The 17,539-nt window shown below is 35.5% G+C and overlaps 1 protein-coding gene across 1 annotated transcript in view; it reads right to left on the bottom strand.

Annotated features, from left to right (window-relative positions):
- Positions 1 to 3,188: 3,188 nt before the first annotated feature.
- Atac2 (Ada2a-containing complex component 2) overlaps positions 3,189 to 17,539 on the bottom strand; it is a 95,257-nt gene continuing 80,906 nt past the window's right edge. The window contains exons 15-18 of the mRNA XM_090373682.1: positions 16,466 to 16,514; positions 15,216 to 15,348; positions 6,248 to 6,610; positions 3,189 to 3,244 (exon numbers count right to left, since the gene is read on the bottom strand). Coding sequence (XP_090229808.1) covers positions 6,437 to 6,610; positions 15,216 to 15,348; positions 16,466 to 16,514 — 356 coding nt within the window. The 3' untranslated portion in view covers positions 3,189 to 3,244; positions 6,248 to 6,436. The remainder of the gene's footprint in view (positions 3,245 to 6,247; positions 6,611 to 15,215; positions 15,349 to 16,465; positions 16,515 to 17,539) is intronic.

Raw genomic sequence — 17,539 nt, 5'->3', positions numbered from 1 at the left:
TTGTGTTTGTAAAATAGTTTTGAGATCCAGTGGAGATGGACAAGCTGTTACATTGTGACAAATGTTAAAATAATAAAAAGAAAAAAAAAATCACATGCACTTCACAAAACTGTCATCAACTGTCTAGTAAATACCATCACATTCATCCTGACTTGCTGTTTGCCCACACTACACGGAGTGTGGGATATAATGGAAATGTGTACTGTAAATTTTGCACTAAAATAAAATTTTCACAGAGAAGAAGGTTTCTTGTCTTAATGTGCACTTAGTAAACTTGAAACACTGAATCAGTAAGGACCAATGGCTTAAGAGGTAAGTTTTTAGTTTTAATTTTATATATTTTTTGCAGTAATCCAAGTGGATTTGTATACAAGGGGTGTCTGGAAAGTTTTAGAACTACATTCATAAAAAATTAAAAATCTCAAGGGAAAAAAAATTTATTACCATTTAATCTTCAATGTACATCATTCATAACTCGATACACCTCTTTGCATAGTCATGCAGAACCCTGTTTAACTTCCTCATTACACTGGTTAGGATCTCTGAAACACTGTCAATTGTGGGAAACAGAAAATCAGAAGGTGCCAAACGTGGAATGTATACGGATTCAGCGCCTGCTGCATTATAATGTGCCCTTCCATGCAAGAAACTGCTTGAAGATAGTTAAGTTGTGTGAGGGTGCACTGTCATGAAGCAAGAACCACTCACCTGACTTGACCACGCCTGGCCTAACACTGAATTCTTCTCAACAGTCTGTCCTGGTAAAAATTCTTTGTGTACAACTTCTTGTCAATAAAAAAAAAAAAAGAAAAAAAGCCACCAACATTGTTTTGGTTCAAGACTTTGGAACCAGTTTCTTTGGTCTTGGTGAATTTTCTCCAACGTATTGTGATTGTCTTCTTGTTTCGGGTTCATATGCAAAGCAACAGGATTCATCACAAGTTATGCAAGGCACACTGCCTGCCCCTCAATCAAATTGCAACATGCAACTTGTTCCACTCAATGCATGCAGTATGAAGTGCAAGCACATTTTCCCTGTCCTTCCCCCCACAGATCTTTGACAAATGAATATCGTAGTATCCTTGATGTGAAGCTGGTCTGCTATCATTGGGAGAGACTGGCAAAAATCTTCTGTTACTACATGCTGTGAACATCTTCCCACCCTTTATGAAACTGCCTATACCAACAAAAAAAAAAGTTAAATCATGATAGTGCTTCATGTTCATAAGCTGCTCTCATCATTGCAACTGTTTCCTTTGCACTTTTTCAGGCTTTGAAACAAAATTTTATCACCACTCTACTCAATCCTTGAATCCATGATGTGATTTTACTATGCTAATTTAAACACTTTTCAGTAGAATGCTTTTGTACACGCTGATAAAACTTGGCATTGAGCCAGTTCAGACTTCATAGTGAATAGTTTCAACAGTGGCCAGTGTATGCACTAATAGTATTGTTTAAAAAATAATAATAAAATCAGTCCTAAAACTTTTCGGACACATCTTGTACACTGGCTTATTTAGGGTTCAAACTCATGAATAGCCAGTACTGTTACTTGTTTAACTGACATAAAGAAATACATGCACTGAAGTGATTTGTTACAACTATGAGATGATAGAAATTTAGGCCAAAGCTGCAGCTTGGGCCTAAATCTCTTGTGGCATTTTAAAGATCTCTCTTAAAAGCAATTATTACCACATAACAACCAATCCCTGTTCTTTTTGTTTCAAAGCTGCTGCTAGAACTTCAGATGTAAACAACAGCAATAAAGTGCCATTTGGGATGTGGCACTTTACTGCTCTTAATAACCCTGAGAGCTAATTTTCAAATAAGCAAAGTGTGAGGAGAGAATTATGGTTATACACTTGGGACAATCACAGAAACGGATTAACTTGTCTCTGGTTGAGTGAAGTCTCACCTTATCTGAAATTCCTCAGGGGTCTGGAATTCAACATGACTTACCTTAAACTTAGTTATAGCGGGTATTTCTATTATGTGTAATTTTTATTCATTATTTAAATAGAATTTTTACATCATTCAACTTTGGTTTGTGAGATAAACTGCAGGTATGTGTTGATAACTCAGTCTGGCCTGAGGTACTCTGCAAACTACAGGCACCCTCACTTACATATGTAATTGGTTTTTTTTTTTTTTTTTTTTTTAAGTGTGCAAGTCCAACTTCAGTTTTATAGAAACTAAATACATGTACAGCACAACTCACCAAGATTATAACCCCCAACAAACTTCACCAAGCCGTATGTACGGTATTTGTTTACAGCATTTTGCGATTTTACCAAGTTAAATGAGGCTGAAAAAACAATAAATAATGTAGAGCGTATAAACAATACAATACACAAGAACAAAAAAGGATTTTTTTGTTGTTGTAAAATTTAAAACAGTAAAAAAGATAAGCAATCAATAACATGCACAAATTGCAACTAACAATACGCACAAGTTTACGAAGCTGCTTAAAAAATAGGAATGAAGAGAAGATTCTGAAAATTTATTTGTTTTTTATGATTGAAGATTTCAGTGAAGGGGAAACACATTCACCATAATAATGTAAAAACCCACAGAATTTCTGCCATCGGTATTAATGCAATAAGATCACATTTATAACTCACAGAAAAGCCCAATAAATCGGAAAGTGAAGTTTTTATTGTTTTATGGTAGTGAACTCCTGAAATGTGCTTTAGAAAAATATCAAAGTTCAAAATTGATTCTTATAACCAAACATAGCAATAAAAGTTGTTGGAGTAGGGTTTTTAGGAGAATCAGCGAGTAAGGCCATATTGCACCATTTATACTGTCTGTAACTTGTGTGTGTTCTGTTGTTGATTTTCTGTTTGCTGGACAAAAAAACCCGAGTGTCCAGGACAATAAACGGTGAAAGTGCAGTGCATTTTAATGGTTTGGATGTTTTGAAAATTGATTCTATAAAATAGCTGATTCTAGCGATGTTAACTTGCGACTACTTATTTCAGGGCTTACGATTGTCTCCAACTGGACCATGTAGTCCTTCCTCTCAGCCAATAGCAGTGTTTGTAAACATGTTTGCCATGTGTTTTGCTTTATCTATTGCTGACAAAAGACCATTTTTTTTTTTCTGAATTTTGTTTTTTATTTACAAAATATACACTAAAATACATACGTTTTGTACTAATCACTATCTTTACTTTCAAACCTCCAACAACTTTTTAAATTCTTCTAAGTGCCTTGAAAATAATATAGCTCAGTGCTTCTCCTACACCAAAATTAAAAAAAAACACACATTCAGAATTTGTGTGACATAATTCAAATAACTGCAAGTAATATTGTTACATAGTTTAGGGGCAAATTAAACAAGTTACATTCAAAACATTTTGATTCTAGCAGGGGCATTCGAAAACAACTGAACATATCTTGACTCCTAATGCTGTTCAGCTGTTTAATCATAATGTACACCTGTTAATTTCCACGATACCAGGTGGACAGTGACAATAGTCAGCTCCCCAAACATAAGTAGAGAATTTCAATTTGCATACTACATTAAACTATTCAAGTAAGAGTCAACTGCTTTTTTAAATAGGTGGCAAAGATTTGTATCATGGCTTTCATATTCAAAAAGTCCACTATTCCAATGAAAATTGATTTTGTTTTTATGAAAACCTCAAACATGAAAGCTATTGGCCCACACACAGTATTAAGTACTGTGTGTAGGCTGAAGAAAATACTTGTTGACTTGAATGAATTTCTGTAGATTGTAATTTTCAGGAAATATGTGTGAAATAAAGATTGGTCCAGAAGTTGAAGGGATAAATGAAGTAAAATTGGTTCTGTGAGTTGAAGTTGGACAGTAAAAGGATGCTGATTGGTTATGGCATGTGTTTGGAGGGGTGGGATTGTAGAAGCCATTTCAGAAGGACAGTGCCTATGGAAGTATCTATAAAAAGAGGCATGTAACAGAAGAAAAGCTATCAGACAAAGTGGAGAAACTTTGGGATGAGTCATTAATTAACCTGATGCCTTCTTTTGAATGGAATCTAGAAACCTGAGTTTTGGGGACACAGCCCCAGATGTAGGAACAATATTCCATGGTAGGGCAGATTTGCGATTTGTACAGAGTGAACAGCTGTTTGGAAGAAAAGTAACACTGAGAGCGAAAGAGAAAACCCAGTTTTTTAGACAGAGTAAGCAATATTTGTGATTTGCTTATGCCAAGCGAGATTAGAATCCAGGGTAATCCCTAATAGGTGTGATCATGTCTAGAAATCAGTGTCGCTGAAGATGAGCGGAGGAATCTTTTTTGCAGGACTGAGGGACTGGATTTTAGAAGGATTGAAATTAACTAAGTTTTATTTGCCCCACTGGAGAATTACCTGGAAATCAACATTTAAGGATTTCTCAAACTGGAAGGTAAAACGCAAATCATCAGCAAAACTATGGACAGGCTTTCCAGTCAATGGAAGGTCATTAATATACAATGCAAAAAGAGTGGGAGAAAGAACTGAACTTTTGGGAATACCACCATTAGTGGAGAAATTAGAAGATAGCCATCTACCATCATCTGCAGTGAATGGTTAGAGGAAACTGGATACCAAATTACAAAAAGTACTCAACAATCCATAAGATGGAAGTTTATTTAGAACACCTTCATGCCAACCAATCAAATTGAAATTTCAAGAGCAACAGGTTGAGTTTCACAAACCTTTCCAGTGAATCTGTCCATAGAATGGTAACGTAAGTCAGTATATCACTAGTACATCAACACTAATGGAATCCATATTGGCAATCATTGATCAGATGGAAGGTTTCAAGATAAAAAAAAAGTTGCCAGTTAATGGCTTTCTGCATTACTTGAGAAAGAGTAGAGGTAAGTACAATTCAATTAATACCTTTTGTTTGAGATTTTCATTAAAAAATAAATAAAATAAAAAAATGTCCTCGGAATAGTGTACATTCCTGAACATACACTCCCTCTCAGGCATAGAATGGAACAACACATCCTGGAGCAGCTTCCACGTTCCCTAATATGTGACTGAGGTGTTCTTGAATCCTGGCCTTTAGTTTTCAACATCATTGACCCCATGCAAGTCGTTTTGCATTTAACTTTGTTAGACCATATCTAGTTCCTAGAAGACACACAGTGCAAGGTGCAATTACAAAATGCACCTTGAAGTTTATTTTTTAAAAAACTGGAAACTAAAATGTTTAAATGGTGAAAACAAGTAATTCTCTTAATTTGAAATTGACTTTCCCCCAATACTTAATGGTAAAAAAAAAAAAATTAATTTTTACACATACATTTTGTTGCCATATTGTGAGTAAATACATGAGCCCTGAGGAGTCATATGCATACAGATGTTTTTCAAGGTTGTTTGTATGTAGACAGTTTATAATGGGTGGCAGCATGAAAATAGATTTGAAAACAGTACAAAGAGATTGCACCTGTCTGCCATTGTCTGATTTTGGCTTAGAAAAGGCAAAATTCTTTGGAATTCCAGATCCAGAAGTTGATAAAAATTTGAATCAAGTGATATATAATCAAAGTAGAAGTATTATATTAAAAAATAAGGTTTTTTGTGTTTTTCAATTTTTTTTAATTCTGATTTTATTTTTGAAGTAATTTCACCCTAATACTGGCCAAAGTAAGAACAAAGTAATATTTAAAGCATTTATATACAAATTTTTATGAATTTTCAGAATTTTGAAAATGACTGAAAAAAAAACTCTCCTCTTAGTGCTCACAGTAGTTAGTGCAAGGTGCACAATTTTGAACTTCCAGCTTTTAATCTAAAAAAAAAACTACAAGTGCATGCCCATGTGATTTTTTTTTTTTTTTTTTTTTTCTTTATACACTGCTTGAATTTACTAAATTTGCCATCAAATCTTCATCGATGGCAAAACTACATGACCAACTATAGCCTCCTTTGTATTGTGGGTGAAATTCCTTATTTAAAAATTATAAATAAAAAAAATTAAATTACTCAAAAAAAAAAAAAAAAAAGTTTTGAGAATGTTTAATGAGAATTATTCCTGAATTTCCCTCAGTTCAATTTAAGTGACACATCCATGTGCCTTTCTATCAGAAAAATATTCCCTTTAGTGGTAATATAATATGGCAGGCACCTGGGTACTCAACAGAGGAATACAAATATTCAGAAAGTTTGCATTGCTAGACTACTAGGTCTTCACATGTCAACTATTTATATAGAAAAGCTCGGTGTGATATAACTTTCAGAGATAAATCAAATAATAAAAATATTACCTGTTGTTTTAGAGTACAGAAGTAGCAGATATACTGTTGGCACATACAAGCACAGGATGATATGGATTATCTGTAATATCATAACAGCAGCTAATATACAGAATTTTGCACCTCAAGTGACCTTCACATCACTTGATAAAGCAAACATTGCGAAAGGAAGAGTAGAGCAGTAATAACTCTTCTGTTTTGTCACCGACTAAGTCGAAGAAACATTGCGTGTTTACATTCTTTTGATTCAGCTGGAAGATATTTATCATAAAAATCCACAATGAACTCTTCTACTTTGAAACCAAACTTCTGATATAACAACATAGCAGAGTTCGTGGCAGAAACATGAAGAGTGACATCTTTTCCCATGCATGTCTAGAATAAAAACTTTTCTTAGTATAACAAACATTTATGAAGAACACTAATTAAAGAAGTGATACTAAAATCAAATTAATAAATCAAGTGAAAATTTCTTAAATGCCTATCTATATAAGGCAACATTACTCATTATTATTAACACTATCAATTAAATTTAAACTTGAGCTTCATTAGTCTTTATTAATATTATACAAAATAGTCCATTGCCAATGGCAGCAGTTTCATTCTTAGCGTAACCTATGGTAAAATTGCCCGGCAAGGGGTCAAGACCTATTAAAAAAGTGTTTTTTTTTTATAGGTCTTAATGTTCATTTTATCATATCAATCATTTTATTTATGATTACAGAAAAAAAAATTTTTTTTAAATTCCAAATTATATTCTGAATGTAAGTTTTTTACATTTTCACTGCAATGGTATCAATATACCATGCACTTTTTGTGGCTACATATGGCATCTTGCAAGATGCATAACAGCAACTGCATACATTACTCCAGACCCACAGTTAGCCCCTTAAAATAAGTGTATAATGTCCAACTGCTGAGGGTTTGATTATTACCAAATTTGTTAAGAAATGAGTTAGAACTATTCTAAGACCAAGTTCCCAACTGAAAAAGAGTAAGCATGATGATAGTGGAGTGCTGGTTCTTGCATTTCTGTGCGCAACTCGCTACAGTGAGTGAAAATTAGCCATTGCTGCAAAACTGCTTGGGGATGTGAGGTCCTCTAACATCAAATGTATATTTTTTTTAGGGTTGTTGGTAATGTTTCAGAATAAGTACAAAAGCCAAATGACAATTGGAAATATTCTTATATACTTTTCAGCCAAGCTCAGACAAATGCCCTTAATGTTTTAACCACCACCTGCATCAAACAAAGAGAAGAATGAAAAAATGCAGAAACCAATCCAAAATCAGATTGCTACCTAACAATATCTTCCATTAAGTTGAGAGCTTAAATTAATATAACTTAGGCCAGTGGTGGAAAACCTTTTTAAGGGTGTGCCAAAACTGGCTAAATCTTTCAAAAAACTACCCTGGCGTGCCCCTTGGAAGGCAATTTTCAAGATATTTAATTGCACAATTTCATCTGCATGTCTCACCACACCAAACCAAATCACTGCATGAATACAGCTATTTACTGAATGGTGTGATGTCACTACATACCTACCAGAGAGAGAGAGAACGAGCATGCACAGGTCACACTGGTTCACGGTGAATTCCTGGAGTGATGTTTCAAAGTCTGAAATATTTTTGGCATGCTCTGAATTCTATGAGCCCAAAAAGTTTATATGCGTGCCATAGGTTCACCACCTATGGCACGCATATAAATTTATTTAGGCAATGAATACAATGGAATTTTAAACAGCTCAACTCATTAATTAATAGTATTTTCACATATACCGAACAGCATTTTCTTTACCAAGGCATCAGAAATTAGGCTAATGTTCTTGTTTATATTCTGGCACAATTGCCAGGCCAGAAGAGTTTACAATAAATCACGAATACAATTATTAATTGTATTTAGCAGTTGTCAAGGGTTGAACCACAGTCCACTCAAAGTACTACTGCACTCGCTTATGACCACTTGGCTCGTCATACTCATTCCTTGATGAAACTAAATAGTGGTGGGAAGATAGAGGTTAGGGAATTTTTTTAAATTTAGTAGATTCCCAGCCAGGTACACCCTTTTGAATGCTGTTAATTTTGAAGGTATTTCGTGTAATATGCAAAAATTCCATTTTAAATCAGTGGCAATCCTCCTTCCAGGTGCACTACAAATATATGTAAATTAAATTATGGCAATTATTTTGCAAGAAGCATGGGAAAATTGAACTTAAGATTCACTATTGAACCAGTCCATGCCTTTGCACTATATTTTGTTTGTATTGAATTAAATTGTCCAAGTCATATATATATATATATTTTTTTTTTATGAAAACCTCAAAACACGAGAGGTATTAGAACCTATAGTACTTAGTACTGTGCTTGGTTTGGAGGTTGAGAAGACGAGAGAAGATATTTGTTGACATTAGACTTGAACTTCTGTAGGCTGTAATTTTCAGAAAATACATATGAATGAAGGTTGTTCCAGGAAATGGCAGTTGAATGAATAAACAAGGAAGATGAAAACTTGATTCTGTGAGTTTGAAGTTGGATGGTAAATGGATGTTTACTGGTGGCGGCATGTGTTTGGACTGTTTTGAAAGAGAGAGAGCGAGCAGGAATTACAGAAGCCAATTCAGAAGAACAGTGCCCATGGAAGTATCTGTAGAAAAGGCATGCAAGCACAAACAGTACATCTATGAGACGAGTGGAGAGACTCAGAGATGAGTCATTAATTAACCTAACTGCCCTCTTTTGAATGGAATTGAGAAGCCTGAGAGTGGTTTTGGGGGCACCGACCCAGATGTGGAAACAATATTCCATGGTAGGGAGGATCTGTGATTTGTACAGAGTGAACAGCTGTTTGGAAGAAAAGTAATGCTGAGAGCGAAAGAGAAAGAGTTTTTTAGGTACAGAGGAAGCAATATTTGTAACGTGCTTGTGTTAAGACAGATTAGAAGTCAGGGTAATCCCCAAAAGAGATATATCATCTTTCCTAGAAACAAGAGCAGAAGAATCCTTTTTGTGAGATATAAGAAAAGACTGAGTTTTAGAAGGATTGAAATCAACTAAGTTGTCTTTGCCCCACTGGAGATTGGCATTTAAGGAATTGGTAGCGAATGTTCGAGAAGTTGAAACTGATTGAACAGGGCAAGGTTTCTCAAAATGGAAAGTGGAATGCAATGTGCTGTCATCAGCAAAACTATGGATAGGATTTCCAGTCAATGGAAGAAGGTCATTAATATACAAGAGGAAAAGAGTGGGGGAAAGAACTGAACCTTGGGGGACACCAGCATTAGTGGAGAAGACAGAGAGCCACCACCCTCAGTGAGCGATCAAAATATCACCAGTGGACTGACACTGACAAAAATCCATACTGGCAATCGTTGATCAGATGGAAGGTTTCTAGGTAGTTTAAGAGTTGGTGGTTAATTGGCATTGGTTTAATTGTATCTCATATTGCGGATACCTTCACAAGTGGAGAAGAAGAAGAATGTTTCTTTCGTCACTTCTATATGGTGCTGAACTCTGGAGCTCAATAGCTCAAAGAAACACTAAATGCTTTCTTGCATGGTTACTAAGTTTTGGCTACTTAAGGGGGGGGGGGGTGGCAAAAAAACCCCCAATCAATGTGGAACCATGAACAAATGCTTTGGCCTTAGTGCTTCAGATTCCAACACTGTCTATAAAAATAAAAGAACCCAGACTGACTGCAAACATCAAAATGATCTTGAACTTATGCCAGTATAAAATTGCCCTCCTAAGTTTGAGGGCAATCCTCAATCTTCTATCAAATAAGACTCCATCTAATGGTTGGATTAATTCCAAACCAGATGCTTGATCTTTTCCAATAAACCGATGCAAACCTCAATTTTCTAATGGCCGAAAATATTGAAGATAGTGTATAGAATATTGTGACACCTCTTGATAAGCTCTATATTTTACAATTTTGATATGTCATTTATTATATTATTAATACAGTATTATTTTATATTCTTCAGTAAGTCAGTAGCAAACAGTATTTTTGAGTGAAGGAGTGAAAGGGATGGAGAAAAGTGCCGTAGAGAAAAATTAAAATTGTTGGACAATAAAGGAAGCCTGCCGTGTTGTCAGTAAAGAGCAGAAGGCAGAATACGGTAGAAGTTAGCTCATTGTAGGATTTACCCAACAACTCAGAAGGAACTTATTCTAAGCAGATACCACCACCCAAGGATGGTACTGTTTTGAAGCCTGTTGGCTTACTGATCATTGGGTGGGCAGGTATCCTGTTATTTCAATAGTGACAACCCTTAGTATAAGTCCACAATATGAGAGATGCCCGATTGTGTGCAATAGTATAAAATAAGGCAATACAATTAAAACAATGCAAATTAATGACTTGGACACTTTACTACGAACAAAACATGGTGCAAAGACACTGACCTGTTCAATAGTAAATTAAGTTACAAATGCCTATGGTTCACTAATTCGAAAATAATCTATGTGCAATCAATTCACATTTCTCTTGATTTGACAAAATATATTTAAATATTGGGAACTTTGCTAAATAAGAAACCTGCACTTTATGCAGGTTTGATGGAAATTAGCAGACCCTGTGTGCCAAAACTACCAGAGGACATGTGACCTTAGTTAATTTACAACTTAGTCTATATGCATATAGTAAAAAACATGTTTTTATGCATTTATTGGATGCACTTGCTACTATCAACAGCAAATAACTGCAAAACATAAATAAAATATGGAAAATAAACACCAGCACGTTTTTGTTACTATAGTAAAAAAAAAAACCGTTTTCTCATGTAGGCCTACTAGTATTGGAAAGAAAAATTGTAAAATTAAAAGGAGAAAGAGAACAAATTATACCAGAGCTTTAAATACAATGGTTACAGTATATGCACTACCCTACCATTAATATCCAGATACACCTCCACCGACAGCTGGTGACATTCTAACCAAGCACCACATATTACGAGACACAACTATATAAATATACTCATAAGCCTTCAAAGAAACAAGTATAATTGGGAATGTAAGATAATTTGATTGACGGAGGTAACAGATTTCCAGTGAGACACTACCTGAAAACGAAAGCAGACTGTTGCTAAAACTTAAGGGAAAACTGAAGCTGACAATGTTACAGCACAGCCAGGCAGAGAATTGTCGGATTGGAATGATGTTGTTACAGTACAGAAAATGTTGCAGGATATGGGTTACTAGAGTTCTGCAACAATTCACTCTGACTAATGTCAAATGATGTCTAGCTTGATGTAAGGCTGGCCATTCTTGAATATAGACCATTAGAAAACTGTGCTTTAGAGTTACAAGTCAAGGTACATGTATGCTAGTCGTGCTTGGGTGTGGTAGATGCCCAGAGAAAACTACCTCCCAGACTATTGTCCTGATAATGAAGTTTGGTGGAGGCAGCATGATGGCCTGGGACAGTTAGTTGTTTTGGACAAAGCCACGGATGCTAAAGTCTACCTAGACATCCTGCATTATCTACTTTCTGGTAGCCCATCTGCCCAAATTATCTAGATCCTGTTGCAGTAGCACATTGCCATTACTGTCATTAACAACCCTGCCAACCTTTGTATCATCTGCAAACTTTGACACTAAGCCTGATATACCTTCATCAATATCATCGATAAATATACAAAACAACAGTGGACCCAACACCGAACCCTGTAGGACTCCACTAATAACATTAGTCCACGAAGAGCAGCACCCATTGATTACCACCACCTCTCTTCTCCCACTGAACCATCCTTTATCCATTATAGCAACTTATCCCTAATACCATTCTGCTCCAATAAGTAGTCTTCCATGTGCAACAGTATCAAAAGCTTTCCTGAAATCCAAGTATATGATATCAAAATTATTTTTTGCGTCCAGTTCCTTTGTAACCACATTATAATATCCTATCAAATTTGTCAGACAAGACTTTCCCTTAACAAACCCATGCTGTGTCTGAATTATTGCTGCAGTCTTGTCTAGATGATCCTGCAATGCATCTTTAACCAGTGATTCCATTATTTTACCCGGAACAGAAGTTAAACTAACTGGTCTGTAATTACTCATGTCGCCCTTCGATTCCCCTTTGTGAATTGGAGATACATTTGCACATCTGCAGTCCGTGGGGACCTCCCCTGAATCCAAGGATGCTCTCATAATTATGGCTAAGGGTTTGCTTACTTCCTTTGCTGCCTCCTTTAATATAACTGGATAGATCCCATCCACCTTTCTTATGTTTAACTTCAACAATTTCTCCTCCACTTTGTTCTCAGTTATTACAAAATCATTTAACTCCCTGTTAGAGTTTGATAAACATCTGGCCGTCTGTTCCTTGAATAACTTCTTATGTGTGAATGTAGATGGAAAATACTCATTCAGTTTGTTTGCTATCTGAGCAGGATCATCAACAGTAAAACCATCGATATCAAGTGGACCAATCAAATTTATCCCCTTCCTTTTAGAGTTTATATAAGTAAAGAACTCTTTGCTGTTTTTCTTTGCATCCTTTGCCAAAGATTTCTCGTAATCTGCTTTCGCCTACCTAACCTCCTTTGTGACTTGATTACAGACTAGCTTATATCTGCCATAAGCTTCTGTGTTGCCTGATAATTTATATGCATCTTTCTTCTCTGCCACAAGTCTCATTAGTTCATTTGACAACCATTTAGGCCTAAACCTTGAACAATATTTCTTAATAGGTATGAAACTTTTAATAGCTTCCACGATTAATTCCTTGAATGCTTCCCACTTAGAATTTGCTGTTGGTAACATCATTAGTTGATCTCACTGTACAGAATTTAAAAACTGTCTGAGACCACTGTAGTCACCTTTACGGAAGCAAAAACCCTTGATGGTAATTATATCTTTAAGTAAATCCCACATCAGTACACTGTGATCACTGCCGCCTAGTGACTTGCCTCTCGAACATGCTGCTGCAGAAAACAATCATCCAATAAATCCACAAGAGTCTTACTAGTGTGTGAGTGACCAACCCACAAGTTCCAATCAATATCTGGGAAGTTAAAATCCCCCATTATAAGACATTCTGAATTACTAGCCCACTCTATTTCTCTGTACAATTATTCATTGTACTCATTCGAGTCATTAGGTCTATAACACACCCCTACTCTTATTTTTGCTTTCGCAGTGCTTATGTCACACCAAACTGACTCAACAGTGCACTGTTCATCTGTATCAACTGGATGCACCTCTTTTGATTTTATGTTTTTCTTAATTAACAGCATAACACCTCCTCCCTTTCTATCCTGTTTATCCTTTCTGTACACATTGTACTCCCCAAATTCCAGTTCAGAATTCCTTATATCTGCTATCCCAAAAATATCTGCCTTTGATGTCTTGACCAACACTTCAAATTTATTTACTATACTTCTAGCATTGGTATACATGCAAGTATACATGCACCTATTCTTATTCTTAGTTACCCTAACACATCCCATATTCCCACCTGTTTCACAATGACTGACATCAGCCCCTGAAATCCCCAGCACCCCTCGCTCCAGGCCGCTGCTTATTCTAATGCGGCTACTTTTAACCTTTTAGTCTGAGAATGCCTCCAAGCTAGCAGTTTTCCGACCCACCTAACACTACCTCGATAACATCAGCAAATATTCTTGCACCCTTTCTATTTAAGTGTATCCCATGCCTGTAGAAGCAGTCTCTCCTGTTAACAAGCACAGACCAGGCTGAAAAAAATTCTATCCCATGAGCCTTGCACATTCTCTCCAGGGCTGAATTAATTGACAAGGCTCTCATCATGTACTCCCTCCTATCGTGTCTGGGCAGAATTGCAAACACTTTCAAATTTAACCCTAACTCACAACTTTTTTGCAACATTGACCTGTTGCAAAACCTGTCAATGACCTGTTGTTAAGTAAATCTGTAGATCTCCTACTGTTAATGTCATTAGTGCCAACGTGTACAACAATATCACCCTTTGTGCCCTTAAAAGATGATATATGCTTCACAACATCATCAACTTTTGCCTCTGGCAGACGTATCCTGGTCCTATTCCATCTATCCTTTTTACACAATATATTCCCTGACAATAGTCACCAACAATAACTAACTCCTCTGGGACCAGCGCATTCTGCCTTGGAGATTGCCACTGTGTCGCCTGATGCCCAGGAGTGAGCTCTGGCGTTGAGTTGGGCAGCTGAGAGCTTGACAGGCCCCTAATATTAATTTCTTCAAGGGCATCTACCCTACACCTCAAGCTGTCAATAGATGCCCATTAGAACGCTGAGTTGATGCCTAATTTCTAGACACTCTCTGCACCTGGCACACACACAAAGACATCCTCCTTGGCTAGATCATGTTTGGCAAACATTTCACAAGTTGCACATTTTTTTTTTAGGCTGTGATGTGTTGAAGAATCCCCCAGTTCTCCCCCGAGTCACAGCACTCCTCCCACTTTGTGCCCGTTGCTTTGCTGCTCTAGTCTGGGGCATGATATTTTAAATTAATAAGATCAATAAATTTAATTAATTAATTGTCAATACTACAATAATAGAATCCGAAATGCAGTGATGCATATTACGCTATATATTTTTACGTTAGCGCTACCTAGTTACCACAATTAAAAATTTGAATTCCTACCACTCTATACAAAAACAATGGCTGGAAGGTTCGAACGAAACAACGGTTTTACGTATATTAAGTAGTAATCTACAAAAACTCTTATCTAAATTAAAAATAAAAATAACCAACGTAACTAGAACTATAAGGCTACATAGAAAGTACAAAATAAAATAGCAAACACTTATTGCTTTTTTGGAGCCTATATATAATTCACAGCTGTAATATTTAAAGAGAGTCAGTGCCCTCTCTTTGGCTTCTATTTGTTCACCTGCATATAACAATACCCCTTATTGATTAAATTAGGAAACTTTGCAGAATTAATGTTTCTTTCTTAAGACACTAAACTAACAGAATTCATTTTTAGCAAAACTTAATAATTTTTCATTACCTGAATTAAGTGGTATAACATAAAGGAGGCAATTCCAGCTCGTCTCCATTCAGGATGTGTGAACACAAAGGTGATGTAAGCTTCATTGTATTTTACATCAGGTACCATAAATGCAAAACCAATCACAACTTTCCTAATAAAAAGAGGGAGATTTAATTAATCTTAACTGTATTTAAATTAAATTTGATTCTTATAAAGATACGACAGAGAATTTGCACATTTCAATTAAATCAATACTTATTCTGCTTGCTTAATTCTAATTAAGTTATTCCTTAATCTGTAGATAGACAGTTAACATCTATTCCATTTTAAAATACTTTATAGTGCAGGTAGTTCTAAATTTTCTCATTGAAAATTATGATAGGTGTGTGTGTGTGTGTAAGAAGTTTTTTTATTTTTAATTTTGGAATCTAAGCAATCACATATTTACTATAAACTTATAATGCAGTAGTACCAGCTGTGTTGTGTAGGCTGGAATTACTACTGAAACAGTAGCATACTGTTTCAATAATTATTGTACTGCCCCACTTCATTTCAACCAAAAAGGTCAGTACCACTTTTATTTGTGAATCACCAAGACAACTCATTATGAGCTGCCTTAGTGTTGCACGAATAAAAATCTGCCTTATCAGAAGTATAAATGTCATTTATTTGGAATGTAGTGGCATGGTTTGAAAATATGAGCTTACAAAAGCTTTACTGGGATCAGGCCAATAACTCCAACACAGCAATCAGTAGCTGAACTGATTGCTGTGCTAGAATGAACCAAAACACTGCCTTCCTGTTATAGAAAAATGGTTTGGAATCTACCAACATGGTAGGTAATTTAGGCCAAAAGTATCAATAAAATTTTCTTTAAAACATGGTGTCCAGTTACTTTTAGCAATACAGTGTACATATATGTAGCCTGCCAAATATTTCACCACTGCATAAGGTTTGTGGCATCCTTTTTAAGATAATTTTCAAATGGGGGGGGGGGAAGCAACATCTATACTTCATAATTTTCACACGTGTAATGAACTACTATTTATACTGGTATTAATTTTATTTTAATCCAATGATTATATACTCTGTAATATTGCAGGATATATGATCTAGGGATTCTACTCATGAATATTGTAGTATGAGTGCACATTAGTTAGCATTAATTAACAATACATATATCATTCAGAACATGTAATTCGCAAAAATGGCACATTTCCTAACTAGAAACTTCAATAAGAATAACATAAAAAGTTGTTACTTCCTACCTGTACAATGTAACGCAGCTGAAATCTGGATACTGCAAACACTCGGATACTGAAACAGTTTACAAGATTCTTTTTTTTAGAAATATTTGTCTTAAAATAATGTCAAGACAATTTTCTGTTCACTAACTAAAAAAGTACACAACATTTTTATACTTTTTTATTGCAAAAAAGAAAGAAAGGAATGCATGCCAGCTATTATAATATAAATCAAGAATTTCTGTAATGCAATATCCTCATAACCTTATTGTCATAGTCTATTAATATTTATATGTACAATAAATAGGCACTTGTCAAAGGCAGTGCTGGATTAATGTAGTTAATGGGAAAACTCTTATCTCAATTTGATCAAGTGTTTTGTTCAATATAATAAGGAGAGAACCTGATAATTTCTTCATGACAGTTCACAGAATGAGAAGTCACTGGCTGAAGAAACTGTTGTATGACCAAATTTAGCAATTACTATAGAACGTGAGCAGTAGCTAGGCTAACATCTTCAGTCTCTAGAAATTCAGTGGTTTTTTCATTGTTAATTATTTAATTGTGGATTTCTCTAATTTGCACATAACATTGGATCACAAAGCTTAACAAATTATGCTGAAAATCACTGCTCTAAAGGAAGCAATGATTCCTGACTAATATGAACAACCCAGTCAACCTCTTCTGAAATTGGACTGGGTTGTTTATAATAGCATTAAGGTAACAGAGGACATAAAGGCATCAGTGTACTCCCCACTCTTTGTAAATTGCATGTATTTTAAGGCTAATTTATTTTTTATGAAAAAAAAAAGTTGCAGAAATCACACACCGACTATCCCAGTGTCTGGGATAGTCGGTAATCCCAGCACTGCTTGAAAAGACCTCATTTCCATACCACCGAAGGGACTTTAATCTATACCCCCTGGTGGCAAGGACGAATCAACCAAACCACATGATTTACAGTTCAATAATAGGGCAAATTAAACAAACCAACTCAGCCATGTGTTCATATTTATTCAGATACCCCTCCACAAATATTGTGTACTATGCCAGAAGGTTCTGAAATTGAAATTGCATTGCTCAGGCATACCAATATAA

Source organism: Mastigoproctus giganteus, chromosome 5 (assembly GCF_048544385.1).
Source record: "Mastigoproctus giganteus isolate SK-2022 chromosome 5, ASM4854438v1, whole genome shotgun sequence".
NCBI lineage: Eukaryota > Metazoa > Arthropoda > Arachnida > Uropygi > Thelyphonidae > Mastigoproctus > Mastigoproctus giganteus.
Note: the sequence above shows the minus strand (reverse complement) of the source record. Positions and strands in the feature narration are given on the sequence as shown.